The sequence below is a fragment of the Mercenaria mercenaria genome, chromosome 6 (assembly GCF_021730395.1).
Source record: "Mercenaria mercenaria strain notata chromosome 6, MADL_Memer_1, whole genome shotgun sequence".
NCBI classification, from domain to species: Eukaryota; Metazoa; Mollusca; class Bivalvia; order Venerida; family Veneridae; genus Mercenaria; species Mercenaria mercenaria.
Window position 1 is genome coordinate 19,795,675 of NC_069366.1, and position 24,604 is coordinate 19,820,278.

At 33.7% G+C, this 24,604-nt stretch overlaps 1 protein-coding gene across 6 annotated transcripts in view; it reads right to left on the reverse strand.

Moving 5' to 3' along the window:
• LOC123549468 (WD repeat-containing protein 97-like) overlaps window positions 1-24,604 on the reverse strand; it is a 60,568-nt gene that overhangs the window by 18,299 nt on the left and 17,665 nt on the right. For 3 of the 6 annotated variants that reach the window (XM_053545318.1, XM_053545314.1, XM_045337592.2), the window contains exons 12-18: window positions 22,681-22,934; window positions 21,332-21,404; window positions 20,914-21,096; window positions 19,487-19,528; window positions 7,558-7,696; window positions 1,528-1,634; window positions 909-1,056 (exon numbers count right to left, since the gene is read on the reverse strand). In XM_053545318.1, coding sequence (XP_053401293.1) covers window positions 909-1,056; window positions 1,528-1,634; window positions 7,558-7,696; window positions 19,487-19,528; window positions 20,914-21,096; window positions 21,332-21,404; window positions 22,681-22,934 — 946 coding nt within the window. Of the gene's footprint in view, window positions 1-908; window positions 1,057-1,527; window positions 1,635-7,557; window positions 7,697-9,476; window positions 9,504-10,514; window positions 10,536-19,486; window positions 19,529-20,913; window positions 21,097-21,331; window positions 21,405-22,680; window positions 22,935-24,604 lie in introns of all 6 variants that reach the window. The other 3 variants (XM_053545315.1, XM_053545316.1, XM_053545317.1) reach the window with 3 other exon arrangements.

A 24,604-nucleotide genomic window follows, 5' to 3' on the forward strand; every position in this document is an offset into this window, starting at 1 on the left:
AACCTAACATTAGGGGCGGGGACTCAACTCATTGAGCTGCAGCGTAATTATGACCGTTTCCACAAACGATTTGAAACCTCACTTGGGCTATATATTTATTTATTTTGTTGGGTTTAACGTCGCACCGACACAATTTTAGGTCATATAGCGACTTTCCAGCTTTAATGGTGGAGGAAGACCCCAGGTGCCCCTCCGTGCATATTGGGCTATATAAGTATTTCATGTGAAGCTCGTTATCCAGCACCGAGCATTTGGTTAGTTGTTCCATCTGTGGCTGAAATTAATGTTCAGACAGGCATTTGGGGTCTTCCATTGACGCTTTCAGCCTTGTAGAAATTTGGACTTTTCTTTCATTATCTTTAATTCAGTTTAGGTTAATAGCAAGCAATGTTTCCACTCTAGTAGTTTAGAGAAACATGAAAAAGAAAAATTACCAAACCCACAAGCTAAAAAGAGTTTAAGCTCAACATGCATTTTACTAATAAAAGACTAAAACTTTTCAACAGGATGCCTTCTATTTAAGATTAGTATACACAAAGTTCACTTTAGGTGGTAAGTAAATAATTTTTATGAAAATCTTCTTTTTTTTTTGGCATATAAATTTTTGAATACATTTTAGCAACAGGAGGCCTCTACCGCTTAGTGGTAAAAGTGGCTGATGTCTGGGAGTAGTCTTGCTCTGATTGTCAATAGGATGTCATCCAGATGGCTTGAAGAAGTTTGGTGTTTCTACTCGGGTGCTTAACTATGTCTAAAATAAACCCCACAGTGCCATCAGGGTTCTTCCTACACCATTATCAAAGCTAATTAAGTTACAAAATTACCTGAATTGTGTTTTGATGATATGGTTTAAGCATTTACTATAACAGCTTATATACTGTAAAAATCTTGCTAACGTTAGTACTTACTTAAAAGAGGAGTGTGAATTTTTCAGTCTAGAAAGATCATTTTTGGTCATTTTTTGAGTTATTTCCTGAGTCTCAGGTAATGGATGCTCCGCAGCTTGTTTTCCAAACTTCATCGAGACCATTCTAAACATGTATGACTTCGGTAGATCTGAAATACAGAAAAATACTTCATTCTTTTACTAAATTAATATTTAAATATTATGATATCAAATATTCCATATATTAAATACATCATAAGGTAGCCATAGTAGATTGTGAATCAGTTGGGTGTGTCTTAGTTTGCTGTCTTGAGCCTGTCTTGTATTATAATGTGTTTTTTTGCTCCCAATGAATATACTTTAACTATGAGGCTGATGCTACTGCATCTGATTCTTTCATGGTTAGTAAAATTAATGCAAGTTGAAATATAGTGTCTTTTTTAAAATATGGTAAAAAAGTCCACTTATAATAGTAACTTCAAAATGTTCTTTGTATGAGATTTTTTATATACTTTTCTGATATGTTCTAAGAACAAGTCCCATTTGTAAGAATTCTGTTTATAATAAGTACATAATCTGTGACTGATTCATTATGTTTTGGCTAACTGATTGAATGGCAAAAGGTATGTCTACAGACTTACAGACATAGTGTGGTATCTTGTAGAGATGATTATCAATGCCTACAAGGAGGTCTCCTTTTGCACTGCAGAACCCAACACTGTGAGGTACTGACTTCAGCTTTAACAACCTGTAATACACAAGTAAATATATATGAATTCAAACTGACACCTTATAACAGGGTATAGAGCCAGTCCCGTCTCTAGATTTGCCATGGTAATAAGGCTTTTGCCATGGAATTCCATGGAGTCCCGTGGCAATTAGCATGGAAATCCGTGGAATATTGAAATTTTCCACGGACATTGAATGGAACAGTAAGTTTTCCATGGATTACAGCTGAAATATTGATCAATTTCCACGGAAACAGGAGCTTTTGCCATGGAAAGTTGGACTTAGTAAAATTTTGGGATAGAAAATAGCATAGAAAATAACTTAGAACATTTTTGTGATGGAAATTGATGGGAACTGTGGACTTAGAATTTTTGGGAGGTATTTCTTGTGAACATAGAATATTTTAATGGATTAGTACGTTTTATGACCAATAACTACAACTAACTTAATTAGATAGGTAAAACAACTAATGGAATTACAGTAAAACCTGTCTTAAGAAGCCAGCCAAGGCAGTAGGAAAAAGTGGCTGCTTATGGCAGATGGCTGCTTCGTGCAGGTAATTTATAGCATGAATGACCATTTTGGGAAATGAGACACTGGCTGCCTAAGACAGGTTGGCTGCTTAATAGAGGTGAATACTAAAGCAGGTTTTACTGTAAAACATTTATTGTAATGCAACTTGTCATATAAACTCACCTTGCAGATAGATTCATTTTGAACTAATCTTAAAAAAATTATTGAAATATCATGACTTTTTCTCCTAGAATAACACCAAAAAGAACAGCACTAACAGTAGTTACATATATAATATTACAATTCTTTACACCATAATTCATTAAAAGTTACCTGGCCAAGGGATTCTTAATTTGATTAATCAAGTAATAAATTATTTGGTTCTTTTAATCTTCTGTAGTGTACCTGTTGCTTGTCTCACAACAGGAGATTATCCCAGACTGCATGATAAGATCTTGTCTGCTTTATATTTAGAAACTCATAACAAGAGATCAACCAATGAAAATAAAGTCTGTGAACTACTTCTGGGGGCTGTAAATGTACCTCAAAAAGTAATCCTGAACTTTTTTCTGTTTATTATCAGGGTAAACTTCAAAAATAATGAATATGTAAATGGAATAAAATCAACCTGTGGTACAAAAATATTTTTAACATCCTAGATGTATCCTCCAATAGCTGACTGTAAATGACACATTTGCCCAAGAATATCAAAATTTCAAATCTACACAGGAAGTTCTTTGTTTGAGAGCAGGATGGAGTGGAGTTATTTTACTGTGTTTACATGCAGCTTGGAAGTTAACAATAACTAAAAGAATACACCAGGTGAGTTCATAAAATTTATTCATGATTTTCCAACAGCAATGTAGAGTACCTATAGCAATGTAACAAAACTAGTAAATGGATTCAAACTGGAAGCAGGCAGCTTAGCTTTCATTGTGTTATGCAACAAATGATTTTGCTTCATATATATTTTTGTTCATTTATTTAACAGCTTTTGTTTTGCAAAGTTCTATTAAGCAGCTGCAATTTCTAGTTTATCATGCTTTTAATTTACTAAAAGGAAAATTGGACACTTTTTAAATGAAATTATTCAATGGGTTCAATAAAATTTAAGCCAGTAGAGTTATCTCCACAGGTGGCACTGCTGTATTACAGGGTAAACAATGCTACCAGTCAGCTGACCACTGTTTACTAAGTAAATTCAGAGAATTATAATATGTGTTTTTAACATGTTATTAAACTGGTTTATTGGTGTTGCACACATTTATGTTAAGGTAAGGCGATAATTTTTTATTCTTCGTTTTACAAACCCTCCTACGACAAAATAAATTGGAGAATTTTATTTTTCTGTCGGGGAATTTCTATCAATTAATTTTTTTTATTTCCTCCCCTGTCATTATTCTTTATTTTATACTCTATACTCCTTTCCTACAGTAAAATAAAATTGGGATTTCAAATTTTATTTTTAATTTTATTTCCTCCCACTACGACACTTGGGCAATTCCACGGTTTGTAAAACGAACAATAAAAAAATAAAGGCCTAATGAAAATTATGTTTTTAGTAGAAAGAAATGTTTATGGATTATTTACTTGTTATTAATCGATGATTTTGCACTTTATTGAAAGTGTTTAACATTTTTTCGAAAATTTAGCAATAATACACATATTAAGCAGCTATTTGTTATTTAGGTACTATTACTTTTTCTTTTGAATTCTGATATATTCAACTTCCTAGTTGTTTTCAATATTAATATGATTTTTAAATTTAAAAAAAAGGGGAGAATCTTTCAGTGAAGTTGATGTCTGGTCCCTTGGCTCCAACATTAAATTATTAAGGAGCCTACTTATGAAAATCTATGTCTAACATTTAATATAAACTGGAATGTACAAGTAAATGAAAATTGGTTATAATGTACAGATGTATGTGTTCATTTAAGAGGAGTCTTACAGAATACTAGAACATAATTATATATTTATGATGTTCAGGGAGATTATTTTAGAAAAAGATATTTTTGTTAATGTAATATCAAACTTTCCATGAAATTAAATAAAATAAAAAGTTAACATTATACACTTAAATTGTATGTAATACAAAATTTGTATGTTTTAAATGTGTGCCAAAATTCAAAAACAAATTTTTTATATAATCTTATCCAAGGGTAAAGTTAGAAATTTTGTTAAATGTGCAGGTATTTATGCTGATTAATATGTAACCCTCAATTTGCCACATCTGTAAAAAGCTGCTGATAAGATATTTTTGGCCCCATTATTCATCATGATGTATAGTTTTAATTTCAGGTCATTGACATACCTAATAAATAATAAACAAACATTTTTTTATGGACATCTAGGTTTTAAACTATATCTGTTTTTCAGGAGTATATAAACAGCATACACGAATGAATGAATGGAGATAATTCAGTTTAGTGACCCAATGTATTGTGTTCAAAGGAGACTCCATCCAACAATTCAAAGACATGTAAGTAATTACTATAGTACTATAAATACATGTACACACTACCATTGTTCTATGTTTGACTGAAAGTGGGCAACTGACAATTTTCCCTGAACACGACTAAATGGATCAACTTTATAATTTCCAGCAGAACCCACGACAGGTTTTATAATTATCTCCCTTATATCAAGTCCAGACCAATATTTTATATAATGATTAAAAAAGTATCAAATTAAGTTAATCACTAGGCAGTCAACACACATTGGTGTTAGTGCAGGTAACTGGTAGAATTTCAATTAGGTCACCATTTATACAATAATAGTAATGCATAAGTTGAACCTATTGATCACTACCCCAAAACATTGAATATCTGTCTGCATGCCTTTTTTATGGAACCTTATTCTACCTACATTTGAAATCAAATTAAAAAAAATACTTTTTCTTGAAAATATAATAAGTAATGTTATTACTTGCTTAAATCTGCAGTATTGCCTGTATGATAAAGAAGCACTTCTTTGAATACCATTTAATTTTGAAATTATGAAGTAAGGACAAAACTAATGAAGAAACTGCTTTTATGGTTTAATTGGTTTAATATCTCTTGGTTTATTATTTCAACAGGTTAATGCAGTGAGGCAACTGATGGCAAATGATGGCTTTGTGGCAGTTAATGAAAACTACATGGTATTTCCAACTGATGGTGGCCAACAGTGACAGAAAATTTCTCAACCAATAGTTACATTCAGTTGAAAATGATGGCATATCTTATACCGACTATACTGCATAATGACAAACAGTGGAAAACATTGATATACTATAATGACAGTGGTACTGAATAGAAACTGGTGACAATTTTCAGCTCCATACTGTTTGTACTATTTTCTGTCACCTAGTGAAGAAATGTCAAAATTCATAAGCAGTTTTGTTATACTACTGACTACTATGAAATTATAAATTAAGATGTGACATGCATAATGGTTTCTGATTTTCATTTCAGTCCAGTTCTGTCACCAACAAGTTTCCATGGTATTTCCGCGGATTTCCACAGTTATTTGCCATGGCATGCCGTCCGAATACTCCACGGATTGCCATGGAATTTTGCTGGTTTCCATGGTCATCTGTGGTGTACCATGGAAAGTAGTGGATTTCCATGGAACTCTGGCATTCCACTGAAATCCATGGAACTCCACGGATTTTTTTTCTTCGTATTTTTGTTTCATAAAAAAATGATATAAATTGGTAGTCCGAATACTCCATGGAATATTTTCCATGGATTTCCATAGAATTCCATGGCAAATCTAGAGACGGGTAACAGGTTGTACATAATGGTGATGATAAACAGTGCTTGTGGAATAAAACCCTCCCGCCAATTTTTTATGAAGTGAACAAAATCCCTCCAGCTGTTTTACACCTAAGAAAAGACTCTCTGATTAAATTTCAAAGACTCTCTGATTAAGTTTCAAAGTTGACAAAACACCTTCCACTAAAATATTAAATGGACACAAACCACTCCAAACCTGTGATTTAAAGTGGAAGAAACAACCGCTCTTAAGGTAGTTCTGCACGTTTGAAAAACCGGAAATGATGGCGTAACGTCATTTATCCGGAAAACGTAGAATAATGCCTGGATTCGGCGTACGGAAACAAAAATCAGTTTATGAATTAAGGGCAACCTGTGAATAAATGTATTAAAATGGCACAGTTACTATCTTTCTTAATTTAAAATATGATATTAAAACATCTTACACGTTAAATAATTCAAAATAATGTATTAAAATTAGCTTGAAATAGGCGGTTCACTTTAATCGTAGCCAAATATCTCAAAAATAAGCACACGGACCTATACATTTTATTTCACCATATTATAGGCCATATGTTTATTTATGACTGTGAGAAGTTTCATTAAAATCTACATTGTAGAAATATTACTATTTGCGAAAATATTCTGAAAATTGCGTTTTATTTCATAGACTCCCATTATGAAAAATTGCGTGAGGTCGAAATTTTCAAATCAGTCTAGCAAAAAATCAAGCACACGACTCTATCTTTTTTATTTGCTGAATTTTGTTAGTATATTCCGAAGTTTTGAAAAATCAGAGTTTAATCAAATTCTACATTGTAGAAAATATTTCGATCCTAACGTGCAGAACTACCTTAAATGCACTACATATTTTTTTCTATTATTCAGTTTTAAAACAAGCATTATCTCAAAGCCATGAGCCAAAACTTTCTTAATTTTTTACGTGAAATACATTTTTAGTCTTTAAACCCTCACACCACAAAAATACTATAGGCCATATACTAACCACAGGCAACCATCCTGAGGATTGTCTACTGTAAACCAAATCATTTTCCAGACACTGATCAGAAACTGTTTTCAGTGTGAAGTTCATAGTGTCCTTTGTCTTGCTAACCCCAAAATTGAAAGGATCATCTACTGACAATCATCCTACCAAAATTGACCAATATAAGCCCAAGCCTTCTCCTGTTATTGAGCAAAAAATGTTTTTCAGTTTTGAGGTCAATTTCACATTGACCTTTGACCTCCAAAATTATACATGTCATCTAATCATTCTATGAAGGTTGAGCAATGAAGGCCCAAGCCTCCTCCAATTACTGAACAGAATCCCCTTCCAGTTCGATGGCTGCTTCAGCCCTTGATCTTTGACCTACTGACCCTAAATACTATACGAGTCATCTGCTGACAACAGACAACCAGTCTTTGAAATCTGACCATTGTAGGCTCAAGAATGCTCAGTTAGAGAGAAAAAACTGTTTTCTGTCTGACAGTCACTGTGACACACCTTGACCTTTGACATTTGACCTACTAACCCTAAAAACTATAGGACAGTCAACCTATTAAGTTGCAGCACTGTAGGTCAAAGCATTCTCTAGCTGCTGACTGGAAACCAAAGTGTCAATGACAAATATGAGCAAAACAAAATATGAAAGGTTTAGGGGGAGTAATGCCTACCTGACTAAAGTATTTGTCTCGTTCCATATCCTGATAGTACCATCCAAGCTGCTTGATGCATACAGCTTCAACCGTGAGCATGCACTGAGTCCAGTAATTGTCTCCGCATGGTCGTCTCCGGGTTCATGATCATAACGATCTAAATGATAAATTTTCCATTTAAACATGTTATTATCACTCTGAAATCCTACCTTATAATTACTAGAAGCCACTAAGCTACGGTATAAATTGCAAAAGTACGAAAAAAATTGTTTTTAATCTAAAAACACTTACAGAACTTTCAAAATGAATAAAATAACTTCATATTACAAAACAAAAGAGAACAAAAATTGCAATTTAAATGAAATTTTCCATGCAAATCTAATTTAGGTAATACTCATGCACTTTTAATTCATTTAGACACAAAGCTACATGCTTTCAGCTTTTAAGAGTGAAGTAGTTAGATTCGCAACAACACTCAAAACAGCAGATTGAATTTTTGACACTGAGCATTATTTCATGACACCAAGCATTATTTTGTGACATTGAGCATTATTTTATATCAAGTATAAACACTTCAAAACGTCCATCACCATCCCTCACATATATACGATTTCGAAATTTAAACAATAGCTATTTGTGAGCAAACTGAATATTTTAAACATGACAAAACTTATATTCATTTGATTTTATCACAAACAATTAATGAAATACCAAATCATAAAAAAAAAACAGAAATAGGAGGACTGATATTCAACATGCAGGGTATTTCCATATAATATATGTCCTGTATTTCTGAGCAAATTTCATAATGTTCTAAGCATACACATGTAAGCTACGGGTATAACACAAAGTTACAACAAGCATTTATCTTCATAGAGTATACACGAGTCAAGCCAAAATATACACTCTCAAATACATTTACAAGTTAAGACATTACTAAAAGTCTAAGACATACAGTAAATCCTGAACATATGCTTCAGTTCCTTTACTTAAATTGTTTCATTTATACATATTTGTTTTCAAATTTGAAATATATTTGTTGAAAAAGTTGCTCTACAAAAATATATTTAGCACTTTCTTAAGAAACGTTACAGACTATCTCCATTTAAATATGTCATACTGACATTTTGATAAAATTCTGTGTAGACTTCAGGCAAGTTCACTGTAAACATTTAGGAGAAATTGTTCCTTAGTCAGAGTTCAATGAGTATTTCTTCTGCCTATACATCACATGCATCCAGCAATATATTTTAATTTCAAGCAAAATTTACATAGATTGGTAGTGATTTGCCATGCTATTTAGAAGCATATCAAATAAATAATTGTGTAGAAATATATTATCAGATAGATCTTTTGTTATATTTAATATGCAACACGCAGTTTAGTTTGCACAGGTATGTATGAAGACTCTGGGGTTTTCTATTCCTAGCATGGACGTTTCTATCACAAGTTACTCAACAAAAAAATAAACAAATACCATGAAATTGTCATGCACATTGGAACCTGGGTTATGTACATATATCATCTATGGTTGCTTTTTTTAAAAAATGACAGAAAGTTTCCATCCAAAAGATCAATAAATTAAATCATAAATTCAGATAAATAACTAACAAAGCTATTTTTGTAAATGAAGAATTCCATCTACTAGTTGTAAATAGCATTGTTAAGCTATAGTCATCCCTGACCTTTATGCTGTTGTTTGCAGACCACTTAATATAAGCCAATTTAAACATTGGATGGGAGACTTTAAGTGACGTTACATCATACTTTTATCAATGGTGTGTATCTTTTATTCGACTCATGAAGTTGTAATTATCACAGATTTTATTTTCTGCATCTACTCCATACTAACAAAATTTAAGCTGAATATTTCTTCCATATAAAATCTAGACAAGAAGCAACTTTCTGTCAATTTTCATCCTTGAATTGATACTTACAGTGGTCTCCCTCGTCAAATATTTTCTCTAAGATGTCAACAAATCTCATTAACAAATGTTTATTTCATTTTCACAATGAATCACTTCTTTCAGTTAAAGATCCCTCACATAATATCATTAAAAGGAGTGATACGGTATTGTAACCCCTATAAATGCCATTCAGTTATGGTTATTTTACATATATATGTATAATAGTCACAACAAATATTTATGATATATATTTTGAAAAGCCATCTTATATGAGCTGTGCCATGGGAAAACCAACATAGTGGCTTTGCGACCAGCATGGATCCAGACCAGCCTGCGCATCCGCACAGTCTGGTCAGGATCCATGCTGTTAGCTTTTAAAGCCTACTGCAATTAGGGAAACTGTTAGCGAACAGCATGGATCCTGCATGCGCGCAGTCTGGTCTTGATCCATGCTGGTACCAAAGCCACAATGTTGGTTTTCCCATGGCACGGCTCATACTATATCTGTTGAACTGAAATTACGTGAAAAGTGACATAGAGAGCCAAATTTTTCAGTTACTGAAAAATAATGAAATGCTGACAATGCCATTATATCAAGCTAAAATGTATATATAATAATTATAAATGTATACCACTGCACTTATGAAGTCAGCGTTCATTGTATCCAGCAATTTATAAACATTAGACCTGTTTGCAGAACACATATGCCCCCAAATAATGGCCTGTAAGAGGTAAATGGTTATGTAACTTTGTTTACTGTGACCTTGACCTTTGACCAACTAAACCCTAGCATAGAAGGGTCATCTTAGTAATCATAGGCAATAATTCTATGAAATTTGAATACTGTAAACCAAATCAATCTCCAGTTATTGATCAGAAACCATTTTCTGTTTCAAGTGACTTTGACCAACCAACAGACAATGACCAACAGACAGACAATGAGCAAAACAATATACCCCCTCTTCTTCAAAAGTTATCAACAGTAACATTGTTCAACTCTTTAGATCGATGTCAGTTTTCACACAATATCAGTTATTGATATTGCAGAATTTACGCAGTAGCACTCACTATGCCTAACATGTTGATCAGCTAAAAAAATAAACACAACATTCTAACATGAAACTGCTACAAGCAGAAATATGCAAATAAAAACACAAATCAAAATATGCATGCTCAATTCATAGCCTTATCTTAGTGTTAGTTAGGTTCTCTTACGTGGGTAGTGTTAGTTCATGGCAACCAAAGGGAGTTTATAAGTTTATAGTAATGACTCAAAATATGTATACATTTCATGAAACACTAAAATTAACTAGCAATTTAAATATGTTCGTGCTCACTTCTGTCAGATTAAAATTGCTGCTATAAGAAACTGTCTTCTTACTTTTAATCAAATCAGTATTAAAAAATCACTTGGAAGCTAAGAACACCAAGCAAAACAATAGCAACACGGTCTGACTGAGACTGTTTGTGCATAGTAATGACACGTGCAATATCCCTTACACCAAATTACGAGGATAAAAGCAACATTGAACGGACTCCATTATCCTGAAGGACTAAACATAATACCGGTAATAACATTTGAAAGACTTGTTTATCTACATTAATTTGTTCTAAAATTCCTTCTTCAAATAAGAACTAGCTGGATAGTTGTAGTTAAAGATGGAAAAGTTTGAAAGTTTATTCAGACCATATACGTTATGTAACAAGCAGTATAACAGAACGATTGCTTCATTGGTTTCTCACGTTTTTTATTTCCATGTACACAAAGTCAAAATTCTTGCCAGAGCTATCACTTGGGAATTTAATGACAAAGAAGACTGAGCAAATGTTACATCAATTTTTAATTACTATTATATTAATTCTTGCCCTTACTTGGATATAGCTTATGTGTAGGGTAAAGCTTGTAAACCTTTAGCCTGCTGGTGGCAAGTGGTTTTGCCTTTGCAGCCAGTGCAGACCAAGATCATGACCTGCACTGTTCACTATTCAGTCAGTTAATTTTCAGTGAGTTCCCCTTTGAATAATAATTCTTATTATTTTATTAAGAAATAATAATGTTTATTTTGGCGTATCAAGCTTGGTGTGTATCCAAGGTTACCAATCTAAGTTTGGTATTTGGATACACTCGGCTTTTTCCGTACCAGTGATCATTAGTGTGTGACCACTGGTCATTCAATTGTCGGCACGTGTACAACCAACAGAAAATGTAATGGTTTCAAAATATATCTGCCAACATCGTAATTTTGCTTCAAGTATAATGTTCAGCTTGGTCTGGCATTTGTACAAAACGCTTTAAATTACCGTGAAACTGGATACTGGAGGCGGAAACGAGGATTTCAAAGGTAATTTCAACCTAGCAAATTTGGTTTGTTCTTACTCGTAAAATTTCATTTGAGGTTCTGAAAATGGCATGGCACCAAGAAATAACATCGTTAAGATTATCGAAGCTGTATAAAACATACATTTGGTGTAAAAGTTCAGTGTGACTGTTCGGTAAACTTTGGAAATTGATGATGAACGTCGTTTCGTATTTTTCAGGGGACTTATTTTCTCGGGGGTCGTAAGCAATTTATTACATTGGTGACACATTCATTCAGTAGAGTTATTCTACATGCAACAATTTAGACAAAATGCACACTCTTAAATGTAAATGTCCGTGCCCGAGAAAGTGTGCCAAGTTGTCGTTCAAGTCGAGTTGTCCGAATATGTCTATCCGAAAACGTGCATGTCAGATAAACACGCGAAGTCTCGTTGGTAAATGCCTGTTGGAAAAATGTCGATTATTGTTCTTAGGAGTGATAGGCATGGGTTATATCATTAGATAAGTATGTTATTATTTATCTAAAGTAAATGTAGTATCGATTAAAAGTTGTTTTGGCTCAACAATTGTTGTTCACTGCAGTGTATTACAAAAACCACAGCCAAATAACTCGCACACGCTTGTTATATACAAGCCAAGATATAACCTAAATATTTTAACATGGTTTAAATTTAATACACTAACTTAACAGTGTAATTGCCAGGCAAGTATGGATTTAAATTTCATTTAAGTAATTGTTAGTGGTATACTCTTTCTCGAGGCAGAAAGAATGTTAATATGGATATACAGTGTATTAATTCTGATATACAGTATATTAAAGTAACAAACTGTAGTGATTGTTGATATAAATGTCGCCAATCACAGTTCTCTGCCTAAGGTCAGAAGGTACAACAAATGTCAACATTGAAGTTTCTAATTTAACTGTAAGGCATTTTAATTTATTAGACATCCTGCATATCCTAGGCCTTTAGTAAAATCATGTGATAGAGAATTTAACGGCTTATACTAATATAATTTCACATGAGCCACATCATGCAAAAGGGGACATTATAGTATTTGATGACACTTCTACATTATTGCATACTTGATAAGTACATGCATTTCTTTACATAAAATAGGAATTTCAGATGTCAACTTAAATCATATAGGGGAGATCGAGATTGTAATGACTACTAGCACAAGTCATCAATAGATCGCAATATCTTAAGGAATATAGAATGCGATGATGCTTTGGTCGCTATTTGTTCCGTGACATAAACATGGAGGAGCAAGCATTTTGAAGGAGTGTTCAATTAAAAGTTTTTGAAAAGATTAGAGAAGATATATATATAAAAAAAAAAAAAAAAAAAGGTTGAACGAAGTACTTGTCTGAAATGAGGCACCATAATATTACATGAATTCGCTCAAATTTAAAAAGGCGACCGCCATGTTGAAACGTCCAAGTGACGTCATTTATATAAACAACATCAATTATATTAGGGGCCTTTTTAGCTTGACACAGCTCATAAAATTTAATTTTGTATGTGTTAATTTAATGCTGTAGATAAATTTATTTGAAGTCGGGAATTGTACACTTAAATCATTGTAATCGGTCTTTAGGAAATAGGATGGGTAGTTGCCTACACGCAGTAATTATGTCTGCATTAATAGATATTTAGCATGATACTTGTTTCTTATGTTTCTTTGGTAGATATTTTAGCGTACAGTGCATATAATATTATGACTGCCAAGTTGGATGGCATGGTTTTAAACTTTAACGAAGTAGCTCCCCAGGTCAATTTTCATATTTATCAATAAAAGCAGGAAGAAGCTGAAATGTTTTTCACAGTGAAGCTTGAAAAGACTTTCCAAATTGTTTGCCATGTTACAAATTAGCTTAATATACATGTAGCTGCAATTCATGTAAACGGGATAATAAAGTATTAACAAATTTGCTTACTGAGGAAACAAACTCTTCATGACTGCACATAAAAACACTGGAAATGGGTTGCACTTGATTGGACAGAAAAGTGGATAACATTAATTATGGTTGCATATATTCCAGCTGAAATATTTAAAAAAAAAAAGAAAAAGTTTTCATTCAGGAAGGTATGTTAAATTGGCAAACTATGTTTGGCTTTAAAACAGTTGCATTAAGGTAATAAACCCTATATGGGAATAAGTCAGCTGCAGCTTAAATAATGATATATTATTTTGGAAAAAGGTAAGCTTTAAGGGAGATGGAGGAAACCAGAAAACTTATTAATCTAATGTTGAAACATATAAAATCTCAATCTGTGTACCAATTTAAATATTCGAAATATGATTAAAATCATATTCTTGACAAGGGTAAATAGTCCCAAAACAGATTAGACCAGTAGTTAGGGAAACCAATTTTAGCATTTAATATACATATTTTGGTCGGCAATAATCATTCTAGTCTACAAATAATAATATTTGTTAGCATAAACAAGAGTAAGGCTCGAAATGCTAATGTTTTAAGTGTGGCAATCATGTGAGTTTTCATGACAAATTCTGTAAATGTTTTCGATATTTTCAATTTGTCTTTTACGCTATGAGTCCGTAATTGTTTATAATAATAAAAAACAAACAAACAAAAAAAAACAACAGACCTTCCATATTTCAGTTGTGTTAAAAAAATAAATAAATGAATTAGGGCAACGATTGTAATATAGCATAGTAGTGGACAGGTCAGATCTTGAAGCCTGCATTATGGTTTTACTATTGAAACACAAACTGTTTCACCATCAATGGTAAATATATAAAATGGATTTGACTAAGAGCATTAATTAACAGGAATTATTGAATCATTGCCTTCCTTAAATTTTAACTGTTTGCATGAAAAAGGACCAGTAACAGAAAATTACAACAGAAATGGAGCGCAAGAAATATTCAAGGCCTAATTTGTGCGGTAGACAATTTTTATTTTCAGTCAGTACATCCATAATGTATCATTGTAAAAAAAAAAAAAAAAAAAAGGTATAATGAGTATATATACAGTTAGTACAGGTTCAAGTAAATGGGCAACATAACTGACTTCACCCTAACAGCAGGTTCAAGTAAATTGGCAAAATAACTAACTTTACCCTAACGGTAAAAAACCTGATGATCTGATAATGTGCGGTAAAAGATGTAATAGTCATCGTCGTATGAAATACACTGTATATTAGTATGTCTTGAAGATAAGTCGTCAGGGACTACAGGTTTCTAAGACAACTTAAATTAGGCTTGTAGTAGAGGTCATTAGAATTTTGGGGGAATAAATTTTTCAAATTTATTGTGGCGGAAAATTCTATGGCTGGGCGAGCAGGCAGGCGCATGTTCTTGTGGGATAAGTCAGAGATAATGATACAATCTTTTGATGGTTGTTTGTTGTTGTTATAGTGATGTATTCCACTAGGTCGGTTGACAGTATATCGAACCATTGGTTGCTTGTCTGTTGTTAAAGTGATGCTAACCGCTAGCTCTGTTGACACTTTAGTGTGTTAACCGCTAGGTCAGTTAAATTGTGTTAACCGCTAGGTCGGTTAAAGTGTGTTAACCGCTAGGTCGGTTTAAAGTGTGTTAACAGCTAGGTCGGTCAAAGTGTGTGTTAACCGCTAAGTCGGTTAAAGTCTGTTAACCGCTATGTTGATTTAAAGTCTGTTAACCGCTAGGTCGTCTGTTAACAGCTAGGTCAGTTTTCAGTGTGTTACCGCTATGTTGGTTAGCGGATAGGTCCGTTTACAGTGTGAACTAGGTTTTGCCCATTACTACGTAGCGTAATTCCTAGTTTCACAAGCCCGCAGTCCGCAGTTGCTATTTAAGTCAATTTATTGATGAAAACATGCGCTTGCTTGCTCGTCAGTCAGTGGGCCTGATATCACGGGGCCCTTTTCTGCCACTAATATATACTACTGATAATTTGATATACAAATTGTTCGATATCTTTGGCATAACTTTTTTGTATAGAAGTGTTGACCTGGAATAAGTGCTATTGCTTGTATGCTGTTGTTAGTTATTGCCTTGAGAAGTCCTAAAATAATTCTTATTATTTTATTAAGAAATAATAATGTTTATTTTGGCGTATCAAGCTTGGTGTGTATCCAAGGTTACCAATCTAAGTTTGGTATTTGGATACACTCGGCTTTTTCCGTACAGTGATCATTAGTGTGTGACCACTGGTCATTCAATTGTCGGCACGTGTACAACCAACAGAAAATGTAATGGTTTCAAAATCCCACCCACCACACCCATTTAGGTGCCATGCCGTTTAGGTGCCATGTTGTTAATGTACATGTCAGTGAATATCTAGTATGTCACCATTTGTTACTTATAATATATATATATATAAAAGATGCAGAATTGATCTATTCTAAATGGTTCTGGTTTACTGACGTTTGGCAGGTACATTTCTCTGTATAGATGGAGCATAATTATATAGTCAAGTTGTTAAGTTTCACAGAGAACAGTTATACAAGTTTGTTTTTTGTGGTGTAGCTGGTACATGTATGGTGACAATTTTTGCTACTTATAATTTTATCCATGTGTTTTGTAGTATACTGCCGGTGGAGTTTATTATATTTGCAGGCTGTCGATGCAGTAAAAGGGAAGGAACATTGTGTACAGACAGTAAATAAAAATGAACAATATACGGAGCACAAATGGTATACCAAGCAAAATGGAACAAGTACAAACAATATTTGAAGTCATAATGTGACATCAGTCGAACATGTATATACATACAAGCCAGATTAACTAAGCGGCCCAGTCAAGTGGACTGAATAATTCGAATTTATCCAAGGCCTTCGTGGAATAGAAACTTGAATGTAATGAAGTTTAGAAAGGAGAATGACTAACTATAAACAGCTACAAATGTTACAATAATGGTTTTAACATGAACATTTAAGTACCTTATGAGGAGTCATTTGATCAGTTACCTTCTGATGAGTCATTTGATCAGAAAGCAGGAAGATTCACAAACTCTGGAATATTTAAACTTGCGTACAAATTGGACTTGCTTTGTCTACTGGCCGGCCTTGTCACAGGCAAACAGTAATTTCCTGTAACAAAACTAGGAGTCATGCAACCGGGAATCAGCTGCAGTGGCACACTTAGCAAGACATAAGCTGAGAAGGTCACGACAGGACAGTGAATAAGATGAACAGTATTACAATAGCAAGTGGATAATTATAAGTATATCTCTCTTGTAGTTATATACATTACTTTAAGACAATTAAGTGTAATTAGTGCTTAAATACTTACAACAATAATATATAGAACAGAAAACACTAAATTTAAATATATGTAACAGAAACACTTAAGCCTGGAAGCACGTTTGTTCAAATGTAGTTTTATCAACAGACTGGGGCAAATTGAAACTAAAAGCGGCCAGCTCCTTTAACATCGAAGAATATTATTCAATGGATGTCTCAGCAATAGTCTGAACAGGAACACAAAGTACTTTTTTCAGCAGAGTGAAAGATATATTCCATGATTCATTTCAGAAATGTTCAGTTGCAATGATACTTTTTGTTGGGTGTAAATTAGCCATTGTTGTTTTTTACATGTTGAAACTTGCATAAATAGTGCAATGAACTTGGATCGATATGAATTTGAACAGTCATTGTTTTGTAAATACAACTGGTGTACTTTTGTTGTTATATAAATTGTATAGTCATCCAGGTCATGTAATCCAACGCTTTCCTACTTTTCTCTCAAAGAGTTTTTAGGGTTTTAGTGCGCGGATTACAAATAACACTTGTACATAATTTTACCATGTTTAGTCTCTGTTCATTGCACTATTTACTGTTATGCCACAAAGAACTAAGTTTTTTATAATGCTTTTTTCTGATTCATGTCTTTCACTTCACGGTCTATGTTATGTATCTAGGATGAATTTTTTACATCATGTTGGAGGACCATATTTAGATGGGCTATAGCCAGTTATGTTATCCTTATCCTATTTTTAAAAAAGGAAAGTTACTATTGAATATGAAATCAATCTCAATTTACTCTTTTTGTGGAAAAATACATATTGAAGTTTCTGTTCAGTTATATGATTGGAAACATTTCTTAGGATTCTGTCATTGCCTCTGAATGTACAGTATTTAGTAGAAAACGAAAACATATAAATGCAATGATTTAATAACCTATTATATACTTTAATTTATAGGATTCTGTCGCGTTGATGAGGATCTCCAACTGACATCGAGTAAGCATGTGTATTAACATCACATATCCAATTCAAGTCTAATTTATTTCAGTGATATGTGAAATCTTGTAGATTTAAGCTTACTATACTACGGGTGACTATGGTCGCAATGCTCCTTGTCTTTGGTAACTTGGGTGTCTGTGGTCACAATCTCCTTAGGTAGTTTAGGTTTTTCGTCTACATGCTAAATTTGCCCGAGTTACATTAAATTTGTCTAAATCAGTTTAATATTTGAGTGAATAAGGCAGTTTTTGCAGTGATAATTGAGATCTTGTAAATTTCAACTTGCTATACTATGGGTGACTAAGGTCACAATGCTCCTTAGGTAGTTTGGGTTATCATCTACACACTTAATTTATCCTAACTGCTTTTGCCTATATCCAATAAACATTTAGTTAATGTGTTATTCTCATAATTTTAACTAAACGGGGATAATGTTTCAACACACTGGTTGGTTCCCTGTAGCAGTAGTGATGTAAGCTACTAGGGCAGTTGAAAGTGTAACAACTGTTTTTACGGTTGTATGTTGTTGTTATAGTGATGTATTCCACTAGGTCGGTTGACAGTATATCGAACCATTGGTTGCTTGTCTGTTGTTAAAGTGATGCTAACCGCTAGCTCTGTTAACACTTTAGTGTGTTAACCGCTAGGTCAGTTAAATTGTGTTAACCGCTAGGTCGGTTAAAGTGTGTTAACCGCTAGGTCGGTTTAAAGTGTGTTAACAGCTAGGTCGGTCAAAGTGTGTGTTAACCGCTAAGTCGGTTAAAGTCTGTTAACCGCTATGTTGATTTAAAGTCTGTTAACCGCTAGGTCGTCTGTTAACAGCTAGGTCAGTTTTCAGTGTGTTAACCGCTATGTTGGTTAGCGGATAGGTCCGTTTACAGTGTGAACTAGGTTTTGCCCATTACTACGTAGCGTAATTCCTAGTTTCACAAGCCCGCAGTCCGCAGTTGCTATTTAAGTCAATTTATTGATGAAAACATGCGCTTGCTTGCTCGTCAGTCAGTGGGCCTGATATCACGCGGCCTTTTCTGCCACTAATATATACTACTGATAATTTGATATACAATATTGTTCGATATCTTTGGCATAACTTGTTTGTATAGAAGTGTTGACCTGGAATAAAGTGCTATTGCTTGTATGCTGTTGTTAGTTATTGCCTTGAGAAGTCCTAAAATAAATGGTACTGCCCAAAATGAATGACAGACCAGTCCATTTTAGAAGATTTAGCAGGGTAAAGGTTAATTAACCCCAATACCAAAATGACTGCACTATATAAACAGGATATAAACTAACATGGAGACTTAGTTAAGTTAATGTTTACATAACTGTACTAAATGCCCTTACCATGTATATACCCATAATAACTCGAAATAACTAATGTATATAGAAGAGAGTATAGCAACCCCAACAATATTTTTCAAGGAAAACCATATTGCCGTGTGTAAGTGTATCAGTGCTCCACCCATTGTACAATAATAGAATAAGGAGATATGTATCTACTACCCATAATGCACTTTCACTTACTTTCCGGATCATACGCATCCAGATGGGACTCGGTCCCAAACACTGTAATATTCCGCAAGCAAGCATAATATACAATATATTAACATTTCTGTGATATACAAACTTAACTTCACAATTTCAATACAATACAGAAATATTCACATATCTAAGATGTAATAAAAGATGTCAAATAATGAAGAAAAAACATCCCGGATCTAGGATACAATAATTAAAGTGACCTCTCTTTGTGTGTACAACAATGAAGTGACTGTTTATGTTGAAGGCAACTAAATGATCAATTTGGAATGATATATGTATACAATGTGATTTTTGTACAGTGATATTGCAATAGCATTACAATGCTGTTACTTACTTCATTTCTAGTCGTTGACAACATGTACCAGTAATACATCATTAAATATACATCCATACAAAAGAATTGGTGAAACTGATATTTTTTTTATATTTTCTGTTTTCAAGTTTCTAGCATAACTCATTTAAGATGTGGTGTCTATTTGAAAAAAAAAATCGTACATAAAGCATTACTACTAAGTATTTAAAAAAAAATGCACTACCTATTTGAATACACTGTATAACCTAGTAAATTAGTTCATTAAACAGTTGTACGGTAATATAAGTTGCACTATGGGGTTCTTAGGGCACACTTTAGTGCCCAGGATTTTAAACTAGACCTATCATATAAATTGATATTAAATTCCATCATACCAATATAGATAACTTAAATGTCTTTTGCACACAAGATAGTTTAATGGAAGCTCTGAACTTAAGTTTTCTAAAATATCGTATATTCCAAATAAATGCCTTCCCCTTATAAATGCCCACCCCCACCATAACAAAAAAATGGGTTCTTTTAAGGTAATCAAAGTTGTAAAGTGGTATTACATTTGTTAAAATTTATTCATTAGGAAGTTATAGTTTATATTTACTAAAAAAATGGTAAAAGAACTGATAGCCTTAACAAACGTCCCCCTTTTTGTGAAATGCAATGCCCCCTGGACAGATTAATGAGGGAATATACAGTATCCTGAAAAGTCTTGAACACTAAGAGCAAGACAAGTTCATTCTAAATACCACAGACTGATTCTTGACACATCTCATTCATGACATAACATTGTCTACATATTTACATTAATGAATTTATTCTGTATACTCTAGTATACAGTAGAAGTATGCTTTACTTAATAATCCGAATCAATTATAATTGCTGCATAACCTCTTTGCAGTGTTTCAATTCTTTTACGTTTTAAATGTACAATAAAAGATCAAATATGGTAGCATTGTTTGTTGGTCACTATAAGAAAGTTATCAAAAAGAAACATGGCTTGTCATATTAGAATTAACATTCAAAAGTTAACACAAAAGATTTATGACAGTTAAAGTTTCGTATTTATAAAATTATCACGAAATCAAGAATGAATATCACTTACTTCTGTCACGGAGGTTATACATGACAACACTGTATGTTGCCGTAGCATGATCCTGGAAGGCGACACACAGATTTGTCTTGATCATGGTCATATGTAACGGGAGATGCGCACAGAAAAATGACATCAGCGGTGCAAGAGCTTCCTGTACAAATGGGTACACACGCCATACTTTGATCACATTGTCTGAAGAAGAATGTCAGTTTCTAGACTGTATGAAATGTATTGAACTGATGACTTGTAAGTGAAATCTGTTCTATCGGACATGCAGCGTTTATCTTTTAACAGACTGAAAAAATAGTGACAAGTGCAACTTGTGTCAAATTTTTCGCTACTGCAAGATATTGTTTGTTCAGTTATATATACCAACTTACAGCGAAATTTTACTCCATAATATTTCAATGAGGTGACAGTGTGTTACCTTTGCCTGCAGAGATTAGTTGGTCCACTTTTGCATTGGCAATCATACTCATCACACCTTTACTTCCATGAGCCTGAAATATACAACTTAAACTTTCTACTATCTCTCAATGATTCAGCGGAACCCATTCTTTTTACATGTAGTTTATTCCTAAGTGAAATATTTACAAGATTTAACTAGACCAATCACTGTAGGTGATTAATTCCCCAAGGCGACGCTTTAATACAGTGGTGATTAATATTGTTATAATGACCTTTTACCTTTAAATGTGACCCTGACATTAAACCTAGTGACCTTGGTTGTGAAATCTGCACAAGTTGTTATGACAAGGTTAACAATTAATGCTAGTTTTAAGAAAATCATTCCAGAGTTTGATAAATTATGGAGTGGTCATGAAATTTAACTATTCAACCTTTGACTTCCAAGGGTGACCTTATCATTGGGCCTAGTGACCTCCGTGATGACCGCATTTATGCGTATCTACTTGAAAATCTGTTGAAATTTATAAAGCTTTCTGACATTCGACTTCCAAGCGTGCACTTGACCATTATGCACTTGATGAGTAAACATTTGAAGCTAGTATTATAAATAAAGTCCTTCTAGCAGTTTAGATGATATGTTAACACAAAATGTAAACTTTACTTTGGACCTAGTGACATGTTTAATAGGTGAATCTTGTCATATTACTATGATGAACATTTATGTGTATTTAAATAAAAAATCCATGGAACTGTTTTAGAGCCTCTGGAAAAATACTACGGGTGGATGGACAGACTTACGAACATGAATGACTACAATACAGCTCCCATATACTTTGTATCTGAGGTTATGAATACAGCCTTGAAAGATTTAAGCTTGTTTTAGTAACTGTAAATGAAACAGCAAAAACATACTCTGGAACCAAGGAAAGGCTCACATGTTTGTGTCTTTTGTGGTCACTCATATGACCAAAACATCACTTGAGCTGGCTGAAAGATGCCAACTTTCTAGCAATACGAGGGCATTGGAATAAAATGGCTTGAGTAAAATTTAAGAAGTCAGGCAATATTAAGTATCATATATCTGCCATACAAGAAGATCCTTGTACACAGAATGCAACCATGTGAAACAATAGCAGATTCTGTTTGACTGAGGCTATTCACGACAGGTAATGAAATGAGAAACACACCTGTTGATAGCTACTGCTTAACTTTGATATTCCGATACATTAATGGACTCCATGATCCTAAAGGACCAGAAAATATAACATTACTAAATGCCAGTATGGGATGACTTTCATGACTGCCAAATGGTATTTAAATACTGCTGATGTAATACATGTAGAGAATAAAATCTATAAGAACACTTACATCAATTTTGAAATCCACTTTGCCAGTCTCCCAGTCATATACACATATATATCCATCTTTTCTTCCTCCCAAGAGAAGAGTTCTGTTCATATTTTTCTTCTTTTTCTGACTCCTGCTATCATCATCATCATCCTCATCTTCTTCAGGTACGTTCAGACTTTTCGTGGTCACGCCACGTTTAATGGCAGCCCACGTATCAGTTTTAAGCTGAATATCCACCACATATTCATACACGAACAAATAGTTACATGCCTCTGTGAAAGGATGGTATGAATAATGACAACAATGAGCATGAAAGAAGTTTACAGGAAAAGACTGGGGTGTGTCCAAACACAGCGTATAAACTTTCTAAATGCGTCAACAAGAATCTCGAGGCCAGAAAGAAAATCAAATGCATCTTGCAGGTAATCCAGGAAATATGAATTATTAATATGTATCCTACACTGTTTGAGTAATATCCAAGTCAATAAATGTCAGTACAAGTGTTAATTAGATAGTAAGTGAAGAATGGTAGTCAAAAATATACTGCTGATGAAGGTGTGTGTTATAAAAATAGAATAAAAATAAATCTTAACCAAATAGATATGCCCTATCACAGCCTGTCAGAGGTAACATGTGTTGCAATTTCAGTCTAGAGCATGTCATGACCTTAACATTTGACCTCATGACTCCAAAGCAAGAGGAGTTATCTAATGACCATAGTCAACCATGCTACAAAGTTTGATGGCTGTCTGCTAAAGCAGTCTCCACTTTTTTTATCTGAATCCATTTTATATAAGGTTATCTTGAACTTGACCTTTGGCCGGTAGGTCATTGTGACCTTGACCTTTGACATACTGACTTACTGACAGCAAAAGCAAATATGGATCATCTGAAAACAGAAATCATCCTAAGGAGTTTGACAGTCTAGACTCATGAATTCTCCTTAAATGGGAACAATTTTCAGTTTCAACAGCACTGCGATCATTAACTCAGACCTACTACACCCTAAAACAAAAAGTTACACTGACCTTGACTTTCAACCTACGGACTATTAACTTTAAGCCTGCTGGTGGTAAGTGATTCTGCCTTTGCAGCCAGTGCAGACCAAGATCAGCCTGCACAGATGATCATAGTCTCCACTGTTCGCTATTCAGTCAGTGAATTTTCAGTGAAAAAACCCTTTGAATAATAAATGGTACTGCCAAAATTGAATGATGGACCAGGTTAAACCTATTGATGTCATCTACAGAGCACATGATACTATTACATAAAGTTTAACGTAATTAAGCCTAAACAATCTCCATTTATTACTCTGAACCACTTTGTCAACTGTCTGACAGACCACTGTACATGAGTTTAACAATCGTACATGAGTATAACAAATGTACCATCTCGTCACCTCAGTGCAAATAGTAGACAAGTACTTCTTTATGTCAAAGCAGTTATCCTCTTTTTGCGCTAAGGTAATTACCTTTTCTTTGAATGGGAATAAATTATACTTTTTCAGAAACAACAATTACTTAGATATATAATTTCATCCCAGTTTCTGCTTTTTAGACATTAAAAAATACGCATCTATAACAACCAAACACCAATTTGCATCTTAAAATACATTCCCTCACCATGAAAAACCACACATTTACATATTTCTCAGCCCACTTCTACTCTACAAGCAACCAGTGGAACAATGAATCAGGTCCTGAGTTATTATCACACCAAATTTATATACTGCCCTTTTCATGATAAACACTTTCAAAGGTCTTTTACATATATATATATATCGCAGCCACTCAGGGAGTAAAAGCAATCTGATCAGAGGGACAGAGAAGAAATAAAGCCCCCAGAAAACAGAGATGGGAAGTTTTATATACAGGTGTGTTCAGCTAATTTAGCCTAGCTTTTGTGAATAAACCACAGGTTCTTCAACAAGCCTGGTGTACAG